The sequence below is a fragment of the Podarcis pityusensis genome (genome assembly GCF_964106645.2).
Source record: "Podarcis pityusensis genome assembly, chromosome: 10".
NCBI lineage: Eukaryota > Metazoa > Chordata > Lepidosauria > Squamata > Lacertidae > Podarcis > Podarcis pityusensis.
The window spans coordinates 365865-380168 of NC_138035.1; the positions used below are offsets into that span (position 1 = coordinate 365865).

Sequence of the window (14304 nt, forward strand, 5' to 3'; positions counted from 1 at the left end):
TGAGTGGACATGGGGGAGCGGCCTTCTTTGCCCTCCAACCACGGGGCACCAAACACTGAGGAAGCCAGCTGGTGAAGTGGCACACAGGGGGGAGCGGCATTCGGGGACAACGTGGGGGGGGGGGGGGGGAATGGCAAAGCAAGCCCTGGGAGTGTGACCTTGGATGGAGAAGAGGGGGAGCCTGAGGCTGGCATGTGGGTCGGCTGTTTTCCATGAAATGTTCATTCTGCTTCTGTTTCCACTTTCCAAGTGGGGACTAAATCCACAAGGGAGGGAGGGGGCGGCACCGGTTTCCCTGAGGGGCTGCAATGCCCCCATCCCCTCTTCCAGCAGAGAGGCAAGATGGACCAAGCAGCTCCGGCTGAGCCGGGGTGAAAGACCCTCCAGACACCGTCCTGGCTGAGCCACTGCAGCCAAGGCAGGCAGACCCCAAAGCTTGAACTGGCGGAACAATAAACAGGACAGCGAAGAAAGAAGACTTCAGGCAGAAGACATTTCATTTCGTTTTATAGACCGCTTTTGTAAAAAGTTGCAACAGATCCTGTCGTAATAGCTCCAGCTGCAAATCTGTGGATTAGGACTTTGAAAAGGTGGGTTTAAATTTGGCAGTTGAGGAAGTGGCCCTGGCTACAGGGAGGAGGTGGGTTGTCTCGCTCAGCAGCTGGGATTCTAAGCTCTCCCCCCTTAGCAGTGCTTCCGCTGCTGTTGCAGCCCAGGCCTAGTCGCCCCCCGTCCAGACCTCCAGGCAGAGCTGGGCTGCCCATCGCTCACCTTGCAAGGCGGGCGGACTCCTCCCAGCCTGATTCTCTGTGCCCTTGAAGACAACGAGCCCACCCTCCAGAGCAGGGCTGTGGGTAAAGGGAGGTCACAGAGTGGAAGTAAACACAGAATGGAAGTTCTTGGAGAAGCCACAGGGAGCTCAAGAGAGCAGATGGGCAGGGAAGGCAGAACAAACACCAACAGGATTTCCTGCCCCGGAGAAAAGGTCTCGGAGCAAGACCCTTCTGCTGCCACCAGGCAGTTGGGCTCGGAGATGCCGTCACTCCTCAGGGGGGAAGTCTGACCTTCCGGGGGTTCACGGCAAGGCAGTTCATGCGTAGGGAAAACAGCAGAAGTCCACCCCAGCTGTCCTTCCTTGGAGGTTTGAAAGCAGAGTTTGGGTGGCCGCCTGTCAGGTGCTTTAGCTGTGATTCCTGCATTGGGGGGGGGGGGGGGTTGGACTAGATGAGCCTTGGGTCCCTTCCAACTCAGGAAGCTGTCAAGCTACCAGGCAACTGCTTGTTGCTGCAACTGCAAACTTATGTCAAGTCCAGAACCTAAGATGAGGGAGATTCCTGCTGCCACCAAGCCGACCACTGATAATGGGTGTGTCTTGGTCTGGCTCTCTGCTCATGCTCTGAAGACACGAGTGTCTCTTTCTTACTGCCTCTGCCCACCTCCTTCTCCAGCTTCAATCCCCCATGTGAGTTTCTGCTCAAAGGACATTTGGAACATGCTGGACGCCACAACTATTCAGTGCTGGGCAAAAGGCATGTGGCTCTTCACAGCCCTGGCCTTGCTGTGCGAGGGGGGGCACTATTAATGGAGGAAGAAAATGGGCTGCGTTCAGGGCCAGCCGGCTGGCTGCAGGCCAGGAGCAAGCTCCTCTCAGGCCAGCGTGGCCCCTGCCACTGGGTTTCGGCACGCTCTACATCCCGCCCACACCCCCTGGCTGCGCAGGTGCTGAGAGATGCCTTGTTCTGTGAGCCCTACAGGCGCATCTCAATGGGGAGAGCAAGGCCCAGGGACCAGCCTTGACCTCTGGCCTTGTTGCTCTCAAATCAACCGCCAGGCAAAGCTACTAGAATTAGGCTGGGTGCTGCCACCAGCACCCCAGGGCTCAAACGCCCCATCCCTTGCTGGCAGAGGGTGCTTTGGGCAGGAGGCCCTTGGACTGGCAAGGGAGACCCCTTTCCAAAGTCTCCCTCGCAGGGAAAACTTTGTTCAGCTTGACTTTTCAGCCCCAAACCCGGCACACGAGAGCAGCACTCTAGGGCAGGATGGTCCAAGGCATGCGGCCCTCAAGGCCTTTTTTGGTGGCCCTCATGCTCCTTCCCAAAGCCAGGTGAGGTGATAGGCTTTGGGAAAGAAGCATGGGGCTCTGACAGGGTCCTAGAGTCCTCTCCCTCCTTCCCAAAGCCTCCTTAGTGCGTTCTCCGCTTTGGGAGGGAGGGGGGAGCTCTCTAGGACCCTGCCAGAGCCTCATGCCTCCTCCCCAAAGCCTGTTGCCTGGCTTAGCTGGATTTGGGAAGGCAGCAAAAGTGATGGGGGGCCCCTCAAATTTTGGCCTCACTTCCCCCCACCCCAAGCGACAAGGCAGTGTGTGGCCCACAGGTTCCACGCTGAAGTACTCTTGTGGCCGCCCGGATCTAGGGGGAGGGGGGCAGAACCCAATCCTGTCCCTCCCCATAGTCCTCATTCCACAAGGAAGGGGGGGCAGCAGCAAAAAGCAAAGCAACCCGAGAGCAAAGGAGGAGGGGGGGGAGAGTCAGTCCCCAGACTCCAGAGAAGCTGCACCCACTAACAGGCTGGAATAATGGCCTCCAGTCACGTCTTCTGAGCCGCCCCCCCCCCCCCGTGGATGTCCTTCCTGCAAACTGCAGGCAGGGAGTCTGCGCTGGGCCACAGCCGACCCCCTGGATGACCACTGGCCATGCTGACTCCTGGTGGGGTGCCAGACCCCCCCCCCCCACTCTCTTCTTTGGGGCCTCTCTCTAAAGGCAGCAGCAGGAGCAGCAAAGCCACAGAGGCCTCTTGCTCCACTGGGCTTGGCCACAACTGCTAGATGGAATCGCCTCCCTATTCAGGGGCAGCCCCTCCCCAAAAAGACTCGGTTTGGGGGCCCATTTACAATACCTCTTCCTCAATCCTTTTTGAGAGGAGGAGACCAGGACACCTCCCAGGAGTTCCAATGTAGCCACGGCCTGGTTTTTAGAGAAAGGAAATCCAACTGCATTTGATTGATCCCTGACCCCCAGATGGAAAGGCTGAGCTACGTGGGGAGGGGGGGTGCCCCCTCCCACAACGCTTTCCCCCCAGGAGATGATGGCAAGGGGCCCTGACGTCACAGAAGCCCAAATCAGAGCAGCTGAAGAAGCAGGAGGAAGCTCCCCTTGGCCTCAGTAGAAATATTTAACAATGTGCCGAATAAGGGAGCATCACAGTCCAACATTTTACGGAGAGTATTTCAAAAAGCAAATTGTTGGTGGTTTCTTGTTTTTTTGAGGGGAGAGACCCACCCGAACGACGGCAGAGGCAGACCTTTAAATCAGCCTAGAAGCTGCTTTTGTCAGTCCCAGGGTCTCCCCAGTGCCTGATTTTCCAGCTCAGCTGTTGCTGGCAACCAGCAAGCGGCCAGTGAAGATATACGGAGAGTGGCTGCCCCCCCCCCAGCTGCCCCCTGGCTGAAGGCGGTTCCTAAGTCCCCTCCCAGGGCACAGGGCAGGCGCCAGCTTCTGCCATGGCTGGGAGGAGGAAGGACCCCCCCCCGGCAAGAGCAGCCATTGGGCCAAGCCTCTCCCTCCCCTCAGCAGCAACAGGAGCCCAGCCGGAGGGGAGCCGCTGCCTCCAACCTCCCAGGCTGGCAAGATTCAAAGTGCAAAGTGTTGCAATTCCTGCATCCATTAAGAACATTACAAAACAAAACCAAGTCAGAGCGGAGCCCATCTGGGGAAACCGACCCGCTTCCAGGAGCCTGTCTAACCCTCCGGAGATGCCCAGCCCCAGTTCCTTCTGTGGGGAGGCTGCTCCCTCCCCCGGAGCCCAGCGCCAGCGGCCCCAATCCCAGGGGCTGGTGTGGCGCCTCCGGAAGGAGAGCGGACAAGGCCGAGCAGAGGTTCCCAGGGCCTCCTTCCCTGAAACAGTAAGAAAAACAGTGTGGCAAGACGACGCTGCCTTCCGGCCGCTGCCTCCGGGACCCTCCTGCCTCCTCTCGCCAGCCAGCGCTTCCGGTAAGGCATTATTGCTATACAAAAGGCTGTCCCAGGCCGTCCAGCGCCAGCCCTGCCGGGCCCAGGGCAGAGTCCGCGGAGCAGCGTTTGCCCTCCAGAAGAGAAGCTGGATCCTGGAAGCAAGAAGACAAGGGGGGCAGGACGCCCTCCCCAGAGAGTGCGCCAGGGGTGCTGCGGGGCAGGAGGAGGCGGCCCCTGGCCAGCGCTACATGTCATCCGCCCAGGGGGGGCCTCCTCTCGGAACAGGGTGGCCCCCCCGACGCGGCACCTCGGCTCTCCAGCGCCAGTCCTCTCAACAACGCAGCATTTGTGATTCAAAATTAAGTTAGGTTGTCCGAAGGAGGGCCAGCTGCATCCCCACCGTCTGGGCCCAGGCAGTCTGTCAGGCCGGACCGTTCAAGGTGGGCTCTCCTCCCAGCAGCGGCTCCTCTTTCCTGCAGAGAGGGAGAGAGGGGGAGGCGTGAGGGGCTGGCCGCCTGGGCCAGGAGAAGCTTCGCCAAAGGATACCCACGGCACGCACTCTGGAGGGCCTGGCTGCATTGGGCACCTGCCAGGGAGGTGGGGGCCCAGGGCCGGGGGGGGCAGCCTGCCTCAGCAGGGACTCAAGCCAGCCCCCCTACATCTGCCCGGCCAGAGCACCTTGTGGGGGAGCCTTGTGGGGGGGGGGAGCAGCTTCTCCCCACCTAAACCTTAGGAAGAACTTCCTGACAGTAAGAGCTGTTCGACAGTGGAATTTGCTGCCAAGGAGTGTGGTGGAGTCTCCTTCTTCGGAGGTCTATAAGCAGAGGCTAGACAACCATATGTCAGGAGTGCTCTGATGGTGTTTCCTGCTTGGCAGGGGGTTGGACTCGATGGCCCTTGTGGTCTCTTCCAACTCTATGATTCTATGATTCTATGAATCATCTGATTGTAGAATTGGAAGGGGCCCCTGAGGGTCATCCACTCCACCCCCTGCCCCACTGTGGGGGCAGCAGCAGTGGGGCATTTTGCTGAAAGGCCTTAAAGCTGCCCCTGGATGCCAGAGAGCCCTGCTTGCCCTGGTGAAAGCAAGCTGGCAGAGGCCACCAGGCAGCCGCCCAGCAGACGGGCTCCAAAGGGGGCACCTTCTGCTGCTGCCCCATCCTGTGAGGCACCCTCCTTCCCTTTGCCCTCAGTGGCTTCTGCCCAGGCTTCCATCAGGCTAAAGCCTGCCTGGATCCTCTGATTTTCTGTTACTTGCTTTTATATTCCTTAAGGTTTTTTCATATTGCTGCTTTACTGTTTTTAGGGTTTTTTGGTTTTGTTTTAAGAATTGTTTTTGTTCTTTTAAGAGATTTTTGAGATAATAAGTAGTTTATAAATGTTTCTCCAGCATTGCAAGGGGTTAGACTACATGGCCTCTTGGGCCCCGTCCAACTCTACGACACTCTGACCCGACGGCATAAAGGACAGTAATAAGCCAGAGCAGCTCCCCTCTTTGCCAGGCAAGACGCTCTTCCGGGTCAGCGCCATCGTTCCGGGTCAGCGCCATCGGCAATGGCGGATTCCCTCTGATTCTCGGAGGGACCAGCTCCGCGGGATCGGGTCTTACCGCTGCGGCAAAGTGGGGACCCTTTAAAAATCACAGGCGGGGGAAGCCTGTGAACGTGGGGACTCGGCGGGCACCATTTGCGCCCCCCCCCCCAAGTTGTGAAGGGACCCTTTTAAGGGCTCCGGAGTGGGACGGGGTGAGCGGCGCAGTGCTGAGAGTCGACTGCTTCTTCTGCGGAGTGAAGCCGCACAGCCGTTATCGGAGAGCGCTGACTTTTTCCTGGGATAATTGGATTTTGAAAGCAACTACCCGTGAGTAGGATTAAATTGGATTTAAAAGGAGAAAAAACAGCTAATTTGGCACCGAAGCGGGAAGGTATAACCAGGAAGTCTGCCTTCCTTTCTTGTAAATAGATCAAAGCAAAGAGACTGTAAAGCGGAAACATAGAAAGACGTTCTGAAAAAAGACTTAAATCTTAACATCTGGAAAGTGGGCTCCCCTCCGGATTGCAGAAGAGGAGGGGGGAAGGTTTGAGTTGTTTTTACCTGCAAAGAAAAAGGGGGAAAGGAAGCTAAAATCTGCCGCTTAAAACCTGGGAACGGACTGCCCCTAGACAAGGAATGCAGTTCAGTGGAAAGCCTATCGGTAAGCAGAGGATTTTTGACAGCTGACTCTGCAGAAGAGATACAGTGTTTCTGGACTTCTCCTGGCTTTAAAGTAACTGTTCACGTGCACTGAAACTGTTGTTTTTAAGTGAATTGGGGGACTTATAAAGACCATCTTTGTTCTTAAAAGTTGCAAGCTTTGGATGTTACTGTGTCCCCCTAGAGGAGGCTGGACATTGTTACAATAACATCTGGGTTAGAGGAAAATTCCATTCCAAAACAAACTTTCAACTGTGGGAACGACCTTGAATTCTCATGAGAGTGTTATGGCAGATGGGAAAGGAAAGATAGAGCTGGCGCAGGAAAAAACTACTAGGTCTGGCAGACACTATCGGACAGATACTGTGCAGCAGCGAAGGGCTTCAACATCTGGAGCATCTGGAACATCAGGGGCTGCACCCCCACAGGTCAAATCAAAAGTTATGTCGTCCGAAGACGTTTTGGCACATGCACTTGGAAAAATTAATGAATCTTTGGAAAATTTAGCTAAGCAGGTAGCTGAGACTAATAAACAAGTAGCTGAAGCATCAGGTAAAATTGATCTGAATACTACAAGTATTAATAATTTGGGACAGAAGGTGAACACCAATACAGAGTCTATTGAAAAATTATTACAGGAATCTGCTTCGACCCGAAAGATAGCCGAAGAAGCAAAAGATATTGCAACTGCTATTCAAGAGAAGATACCACCAGTATATAAGAAATTGGAGGACCACGATTTGACATTGTCTATGATTGAATTGAAAGAGAGACAAAGAAATTTAAGAATCAGGGCCGTACCAGAACGGGAGAAAGATAACCTGGCTGACTTTCTTACACAGGAATTTACAGATTTTTGGCAACAGGACTTGGGGAAGGAAGAATTTAAGATAGTGAATGCATTTAGACTTGGAAGAGGACAAAGCAGGAACAAGGTGAGGAACTGCTTGATTACCCTTCGAACAAAAGAAGAGAGAGACAAAATTTTGAATTTGCACTATCAAAAGACTTTGGAAATTTACGACTCAAGTGTGGTGATATTTAAGGACATTCCAAAACATCTTTTGGACTTAAGGTTTAACTACGGAGACCTAGTTGCCCTGTTGAAAAGAAATAGAATTCTTTTCAGGTGGGAATTTCCTCAAGGCCTATCCTTTAAATATAAAGGAAGAAAGATAAAAATAAGATCAGTTAATGATAAGGACAGGTTCTTGAAAGATCACGACCACAGGTATAAAATTTACGGCAAGTAATGCCCTAAGAGAGAATATTATGAAAATGATATACAGGTGGTACATAACCCCAGTCAAGCTTGCAAAAATCTATCGTTTGCCCGATAATAAAGGTTGGAAATGTAAAGAAACTGAAGGTACATTTTTTCACCTTTGGTGGACGTGCCCAAAGATTAAGGCTTTCTGGGAAATGATATATAATGAATTAAAAAAGGTATTCAAATATACCTTCCCCAAGAAACCAGAGGCCTTTCTCCTGGGCATAGTCGGCCAAATGGTGATAAAAAAGGATAGAACTTTCTTTATGTATGCAACAACAGCAGCAAGAATACTCATCGCAAAGTATTGGAAGACACAAGAACTTCCCACGCTGGAGGAATGGCAGATGAAACTGATGGACTATATGGAACTGGCGGAAATGACTGGTAGAATCCGTGACCAGGGAGAAGAGTCGGTGGAGGAAGATTGGAAGAAATTCAAAGATTATTTACAGAAACACTGCAAAATTAAAGAATGTTAGAGTGATGTTGGATTGAAAATAAGTGGTTTCCAGCTGTACAGGATTCAAAGTTATAGATAGACTAAGATTAAGGATTAGGATTAAAGAAGTTTAAGGAAATGGAAATTTGGTTTTTAAGAGGTAAAATTTTAATGTTATATTATATTAAGATTAAAGATTGGGATTAAAAAAGAGGGAAAGAAATTGCTGGACAAACAATTTGAACTGGAATACAAAAGAGGGAGGTATGAGGAGGTCCAGAAAATAAGTAAATTTAAAGATGGAAATGAAAAGGTGATATTGTTTTTAACTGTTCTTCTTCTTTTTTGTCTTTTGTTTTTTGTTTTTTTATGTCTTTTGGATTATGTATTGTGCATTTTTGAATTGTGTATTTCTCTTTTATGTTTTTCTGTTTAATCTTTTATTGAAACCCTAATAAATATCATTTTAAAAAAATATATATACCTTCTTGAAGAAACCAGAGGCCTTTCTTCTGGGCATTGTCGGCCAATTGGTGCCAAAGAAGGACAGAACTTTTTTTATGTATGCTACAACAGCAGCAAGAATACTCATTGCAAAGTATTGGAAGACACAAGATCTACCCACTTTGGAAGAATGGCAGATGAAGGTGATGGACTATATGGAATTGGCAGAAATGACTGGCAGAATCTGAGACCAGGGAGAAGGGTCGGTGGAAGAAGATTGGAAGAAATTTAAAGACTATTTACAGAAATATTGTAAAATTAATGAATGATAGAATGATGTTGGATAGTAATTAAGCGGTTTCCAGCTGTAATGTTCCAAGCGAATATGAAAAAAGGGTTATAAATGGGTTAAAATCTAATGGTAAGGATTTGCTGAACCAATAAATTGAAGTGGAATACAAAAAAGGGAGGTATGAGGAGGTCCGGGAAACAAGCTAAAGGAAAATAAGTAATAGAAAATATGTGTGTTTTTAACTGTTTTTATTTTGTATTTTTCTTTTTTCTTTTTCATTTTCACTGTAATATTTCAAAAAACCTTAATAAATATCTTATATATATATAAAAAAAGACGCTCTCTTGGCTCCTGTGACTTTGTGACTTGGTCCCTGCAGACACCACACCCCAGGCTGGCAGGCTCTCCGCAGCCCCCTCCCACCCCCGGCCAGGGAAGACCCAGAGATGGCACAGCGGCCAGCACCCTCCCTCACCTGTCTCTCTTGGCCTCTGGGGTGGCGCCAGCAGCAGCAGGGGCAGCAGTAGGGGCAGGAGAACCCGGCAAGAGACCCTCGGGCGGCAGGCTGGCGGTGGCAGTGCTGGGCTGGGGGGGTCCACTCTCCACGGTGCTGGGCGGCTTGTCCGCGACCTGGGAGCCCCCCATGCTGCAGGGAGAGAACAGAAGCTCACATTACACAGCCCCAAGGGGGTCCCTCCTGGGAGGAAGCAGACCCTGACGCTGCACCAGCCGCAAAGGGCCAAACACCCAGCAACACTGCTCCCCGAGGGGGGAAGAGGCCCAACGCCTGCCAGATAAGAAGCCCTGAAAGGGGGCCCCCAAATCCCGGTCCCAGGCAGGGTTGGAGTTCCGAACCCATCAGGGCTCCATCAGGTAGAACTGCGCGCACACACACACACCCCTACTCCCCACAGAAGGCATGTCCAGACCCCACACACAAGCCTGCCCTGGGCTGAAAGGGGGATTTTGAGGGGGCTCAGGGTCTCCACGCGGGGGGGGGGCGGCGCCTGCCCTCCCACAGAAGCCAGAGATGCTCAACACCAGCTGAGGCTCCTCCTGAGGCATTGGGGATTGGAAGCAGTGCACTAAGGCAGGATCCCACCCTCTCCTCTGCTCTCGCCCATCCTGATCCCCCTGCCCCCCTTCCTGGCATTTGAACCCCCCCAACCCCCAATCCTCTGACTCTGGGGGGCTCTTCCCACTTTCTGAGCCCCTGGTCAAAACCTTGATGCAAAGCAGCGCTTGGGGCAGCTGCTGCCACCTCAGGGCTGCCCTATCCTGCGCTCGTGAGCAGCTTTGCCCCACCAGCCCCCCAACATGCTCAGCAGCTCTGCCCCCCACTTGCGGACCCCAAGCCAGAAACAATAGGGCAGGACCCCCGGCCGTCAGCACAGCAACCCAACAGCACCATTCTGACAGGATTGCTTCAACCTGCCCTAGTTTAAGGCTGAAGAGAGCAAGGAGGAAAGCTTCGGGGGGGGGGGGAATAAGTGCCGCCTCTGAAGTGCTGCTATTTTCTAAATGGGGGTCAGGAGCGGATGCCCCCCCCCACCAGAGCTCCCTGCTTCCTTCACCCAGCACCACACCAGGATTGGCAGCAGCGGAAGCTGCCCCCCCCAGGCGGGACTGAGAGGGAAGCCCTCAAGCAGGCAAAACCGATTCCCACCCCTCTCCCTGCGTTGCACCAACTCACAAGGAGACCTGTGTCCCGCCCCCCCAAAAAAGTGCCTGGGCCAGGTCAAAACACAGCAGGGCATACAGGGAGGGGGAGGGGGCTCTCCGCCTGCCAAGCCGTGCCCTATGCAGCTTTCTGCCCGCCTTGCACCAAGGGAGCCCCTGGCAAGGGGGTCAGCAGGTGACAAGGCAGAAGGCAGGCAGCCTCCTCTTCCTTCTGCTCCTGGGGGGCAGCACCCACCTCCCTGGGAAGCCCCACGGAGGAGGGGGGAGATGGGAGAGGCAGAGGCAGAGGCAGCAGGTGGCCTTGCAAGGAGATGCAGACGGCTCAGATTAATGGGGAGAGAGCGCTATTTCTGTATTTTGTTTGTATCTCACTTTGCTCTAGTTTTCAGAACACCGTCTTGAATGTTGCAGCATTTCTGCCAGGTGGCATTCAACTCAGCTTGGCTCAGAGAAGGCCCACGGAAATCAAGGAACAGAGCCAAGGCAGCTTCACTGATTTCAACAGGTCTTACCTGAATACAGTGCTGGAAACTCAGATGTATAAGCCGGGCGCCAAATGGCTCCTTACACCGGGGTTAGTCGCCAAAATGGGGGGCCTAGTTGTCATGTTTGTACCAGATGGTACAATATGGCTTTTTGGTTCCTGAAATTCATTCTGATTGTGCAGATAAATATAACTGATAGAATTCCTACAGGATGAGGTCTTAGTGTGTGAAAACAGTCCAGATCCAGGGATCCCCAGATGGTGGAGACAACAGGAGCCACTCTGGCACCCAGGCATCTTCACTTGGTCCCAAGTAGCCAGTGGCCAGGAGTAAAAGGTAACTGGGGCCTGGCTAATTCTGAACACTGCCCGAATGCCACCCATTGTTTTTAGGTAAACCTCTCTCTCTATATATATATCTATCAGTATGAAAACGTACGTGGTAAAGACTTCTTCAAAGAAAATGATGCTTTGAGAAGTAAATGCCATTCAGCCCTGAGGAGGAGAATGGGGCCACCTCCTCCCAGGCCCCGCCTGCTGCCAGTGCTGTGCCAGGGGGCCAGGTTTTGCTTTCCCTTCCCTCCTGCTGCATCACCCCCTTGGCTGGAAACCAGAGCCCAATTCTTCCACCAAAGAAAACTCCCTCCTGCAGCAGGAGGCTTTCTTCCCCCTACTCACCCCGGCAGGGCTCCCAATGGGGCAGCCCAGAGGAGCAGCAAGGGCCTCCCACCCCACAGGCCCACGGGCAAGAGAAATACTCCCAAGTGGCTCTGAATGGTGCCCATGTGACGCTCTAGCTGCCTCAGGCTTGGCACAGCTGAAGGACAAGAGGAGCAGCTGCTTCATCTGATGCCTCTCCTTCCTCTGGGAAGATGGAGCAAAATGGCCTTCCTGCTGCTGCTGCTGTCGGGAGGCCACAGCTCACCAGAGAGCCATTCCCTTGGCAGGTGCCTGCCCTGGCAGCTCTCAGGGCCAAGGTAGGGCAGGAGGCGGCAGCGAGAAAAGGTTTGCTCCTTTGCAAGGGGAGCAGGAAAAACTGATCTGTCTGGGGAAGAGGCGGAGAGGAGCTGCCTCCGCAACACCTCAGCCATACTAGATGCCAAACACACACGGCCTCAGGCTCCAGCAGAGACAGGGGGGCAGTCCCTGGGCATACACCCCAAAAGCCACACAGAGAACACAGCCTGGGTGCAAACAGCAGCCATGCCAAGCCACACAGCTTCCCAGGTTCCCAGTGAGAGCTGCTTTTCCAAACCCCAATGGAGAAGCTTCTGCAATTTCACGTCTGGCTCTGGAGCCGCTCCTGGGTGACAGGAGAAACTGAGCCCAGCCGCTCAAGCGGACTGCAGTGGGGCTGGGAGCGCCAGATCTTGCAGAGGGAGGCCTCCCAGCTGGGTTAGTGGGCAAAGGATCTGCGGAAGGTGCTCTGGCAAGCAGGCTCAGTTAGTGGCAGGGCTGGGGCGGGGGCACCTGGCATCATGCTGGGGGGCATGCTTGGGGGTGGGGGAAAGGAGGAAGCCCCAAGCCATGCGGGGTCCATGAGGAGCAGCCATGGAAAGCAGTGCCCCCCCCAGGAGAGCCCTAAACATCCACAGAGACAATGCAGCGCCACTCCTCTCAGCCCAATGAGAAGCTGGGGCTAAATACTTCCTGCAGCAGCCAAGGGGAGGCTGTGAGGGGCCAGCGACCAGGCCCCCTCCTGTGCTCCTCCCTGCCAGAGGATCCCTGCTGCCCCAGCCAAGGGCCCTGGCAAGTTTCTGCTCCAAAGGGGTGCAGTGCAGCTGAGCAGAGGCCTCGAGGCGTGCAAGGGGGGCCCCACACCTTTCTTCTGGGGGGAGAGGGAGGCTCAGAGCAGCCCCCTGGCCAGCGGTGAAGCCTCTCAGCCCATTACTGGTGCAATGCCGCTGCCATCTAGACAGAGCAGGGCAGCCCCAGCAGCCCCCGCCTGCCTCCTGAGTCAGTTCCTGAGTCTGACAGCCAAGGAAAGCAGCAGCAGCAGCTATGGGGGTTCAGGCAGAGGTGTATAAAATGGGGAGGGGGCAGGGGCTGCTCAGAACACGCAGGACACAGCCCAGCCTCCAAGCCAGAGACACAGCCAGGAGTCCAGCAGCCAAGACCTGGACTGACACCAAGAAACCTCAGTCTCCTTCGGGGCCCCCCTTCTGCAGGGCAATTCCTCCAAGGCCGGGGGGGGGGGTCATGTGCATCGGCCACAGGAGAGCCGCAAGCTCCTCTCACGCTGAGCCGCTGCTCCCGGTAGACCGAGAGGTCTGAAGGCTCCTGGGAGAAGCCTTGCTGTGGGGCTCACAGGGCTGGGGGGCGGGGCACAGGATCCTACCCATCTCACACACTCCCTGCATCCACCAAGGGAGAAGCTGGCTGAGCCGGAGGCCTGGTCCCCTTCCACTCCAACCCCAGGTACAAAAAGGCTGCTCTTTGGATTTTTGAAAAGTTGGGGTTTTAACTTGGAAAGAAATTTGCCTGCTGCCAGGTTGCCTTGTTCCCCAGGGTGATGTGCTCCCTATGCAAAGAGCGCCCCCAACAGGGCAGCTTCCAGCCAGCATTGCAGAGGAGGGGGGACAGGTCCTGCTTGGGGGACCCACACCTTGGAGGCTCCCCCTTCCACCCCCTGCAGCTGGGGTGGGGGTCCCTGGGGCGGCTGGGCAGAGGCCTCTTCTCCCTCTTGGAGGGGCAATTCCTCCTTGCAGAACGAGCCCTGAAGAGGGGGAAGAGGCTGCTAACTCAGGGAGGGAGGGAGGGGGCACCTGGGAGGCCCCCTTGGCTAGCTGGGTGCACAGGAGAAGTGCCTTGTCCGGTGGATGTTTGGAACCCTGCCATGGGGACCAGGATACATACCCTCCAGCGCCAGGCCTTATTATTCTGAGCAAGACCCACAAAGAGAGAGAAGGACACAGAGAGAGAGAGAGAAAGGGAGAGAAAGATAAAAATGGCTGCAAAACCAGCCCACCCTCCTCGCTTACTCACTGTTGGCCCCACCCATCACCCCTCCCCCCCTCCCAACTAGGGCACCCAGAATGACTCCACCAGCCAGTCCCAGACCTCAAAAGCACCCCCTGAAGCGGAAGCGGAGGGGCTGACACAGCCCCCAACCAGGAAAGCCCCCGGCAGGAGTCCACTAGGCTGTGGCAAGGGAACGGGACCCACTCTGGCAACCGGACTTCCGCCCCCACCCTCTGCCAAGGCTGGAAGGTCAGAGCGAGCCCCAGAACAGGGAGTCCAGAGAGGGAGGTCTTACTGCATAAATGGACTCCCCCCAAACCCCACCTGGGTGAAGCCTGCTGGAAGGGATCAGGGAAGCAACTGGTAGAATCTCCTGCAGACACGGAAGGGGGGGAGGGAGGGGGCTGCCACAGAAATTTGCTGACTGGCTGCAGGACCCTTTCCCCTCCAACCCCACAGCGGAAGTCTCGCTCCCAGACCCCCTTCAGGGTCCCCATAACAGCAGGTGTCCAGGTGGGGAGGGGCCACCTGAAATAAATCAAGCACATAACCCCCCCACACACACATTTCACACGCCATCTCAACAGG

The 14304-nt window shown here is 54.6% G+C and overlaps 1 protein-coding gene across 3 annotated transcripts in view; it reads right to left on the bottom strand.

Moving 5' to 3' along the window:
• Positions 1-490: 490 nt before the first annotated feature.
• Positions 491-14304, bottom strand: part of PPP6R2 (protein phosphatase 6 regulatory subunit 2) — a 54047-nt gene continuing 40233 nt past the window's right edge. For 2 of the 3 annotated variants that reach the window (XM_081022724.1, XM_081022725.1), the window contains exons 23-25: positions 13612-13635; positions 9067-9237; positions 491-4423 (exon numbers count right to left, since the gene is read on the bottom strand). In XM_081022724.1, the coding sequence (XP_080878850.1) occupies positions 4372-4423; positions 9067-9237; positions 13612-13635 (247 nt within the window). In that variant the 3' untranslated portion in view covers positions 491-4371. The remainder of the gene's footprint in view (positions 4424-9066; positions 9238-13611; positions 13636-14304) is intronic. The other variant, XM_081022726.1, reaches the window with a different exon arrangement.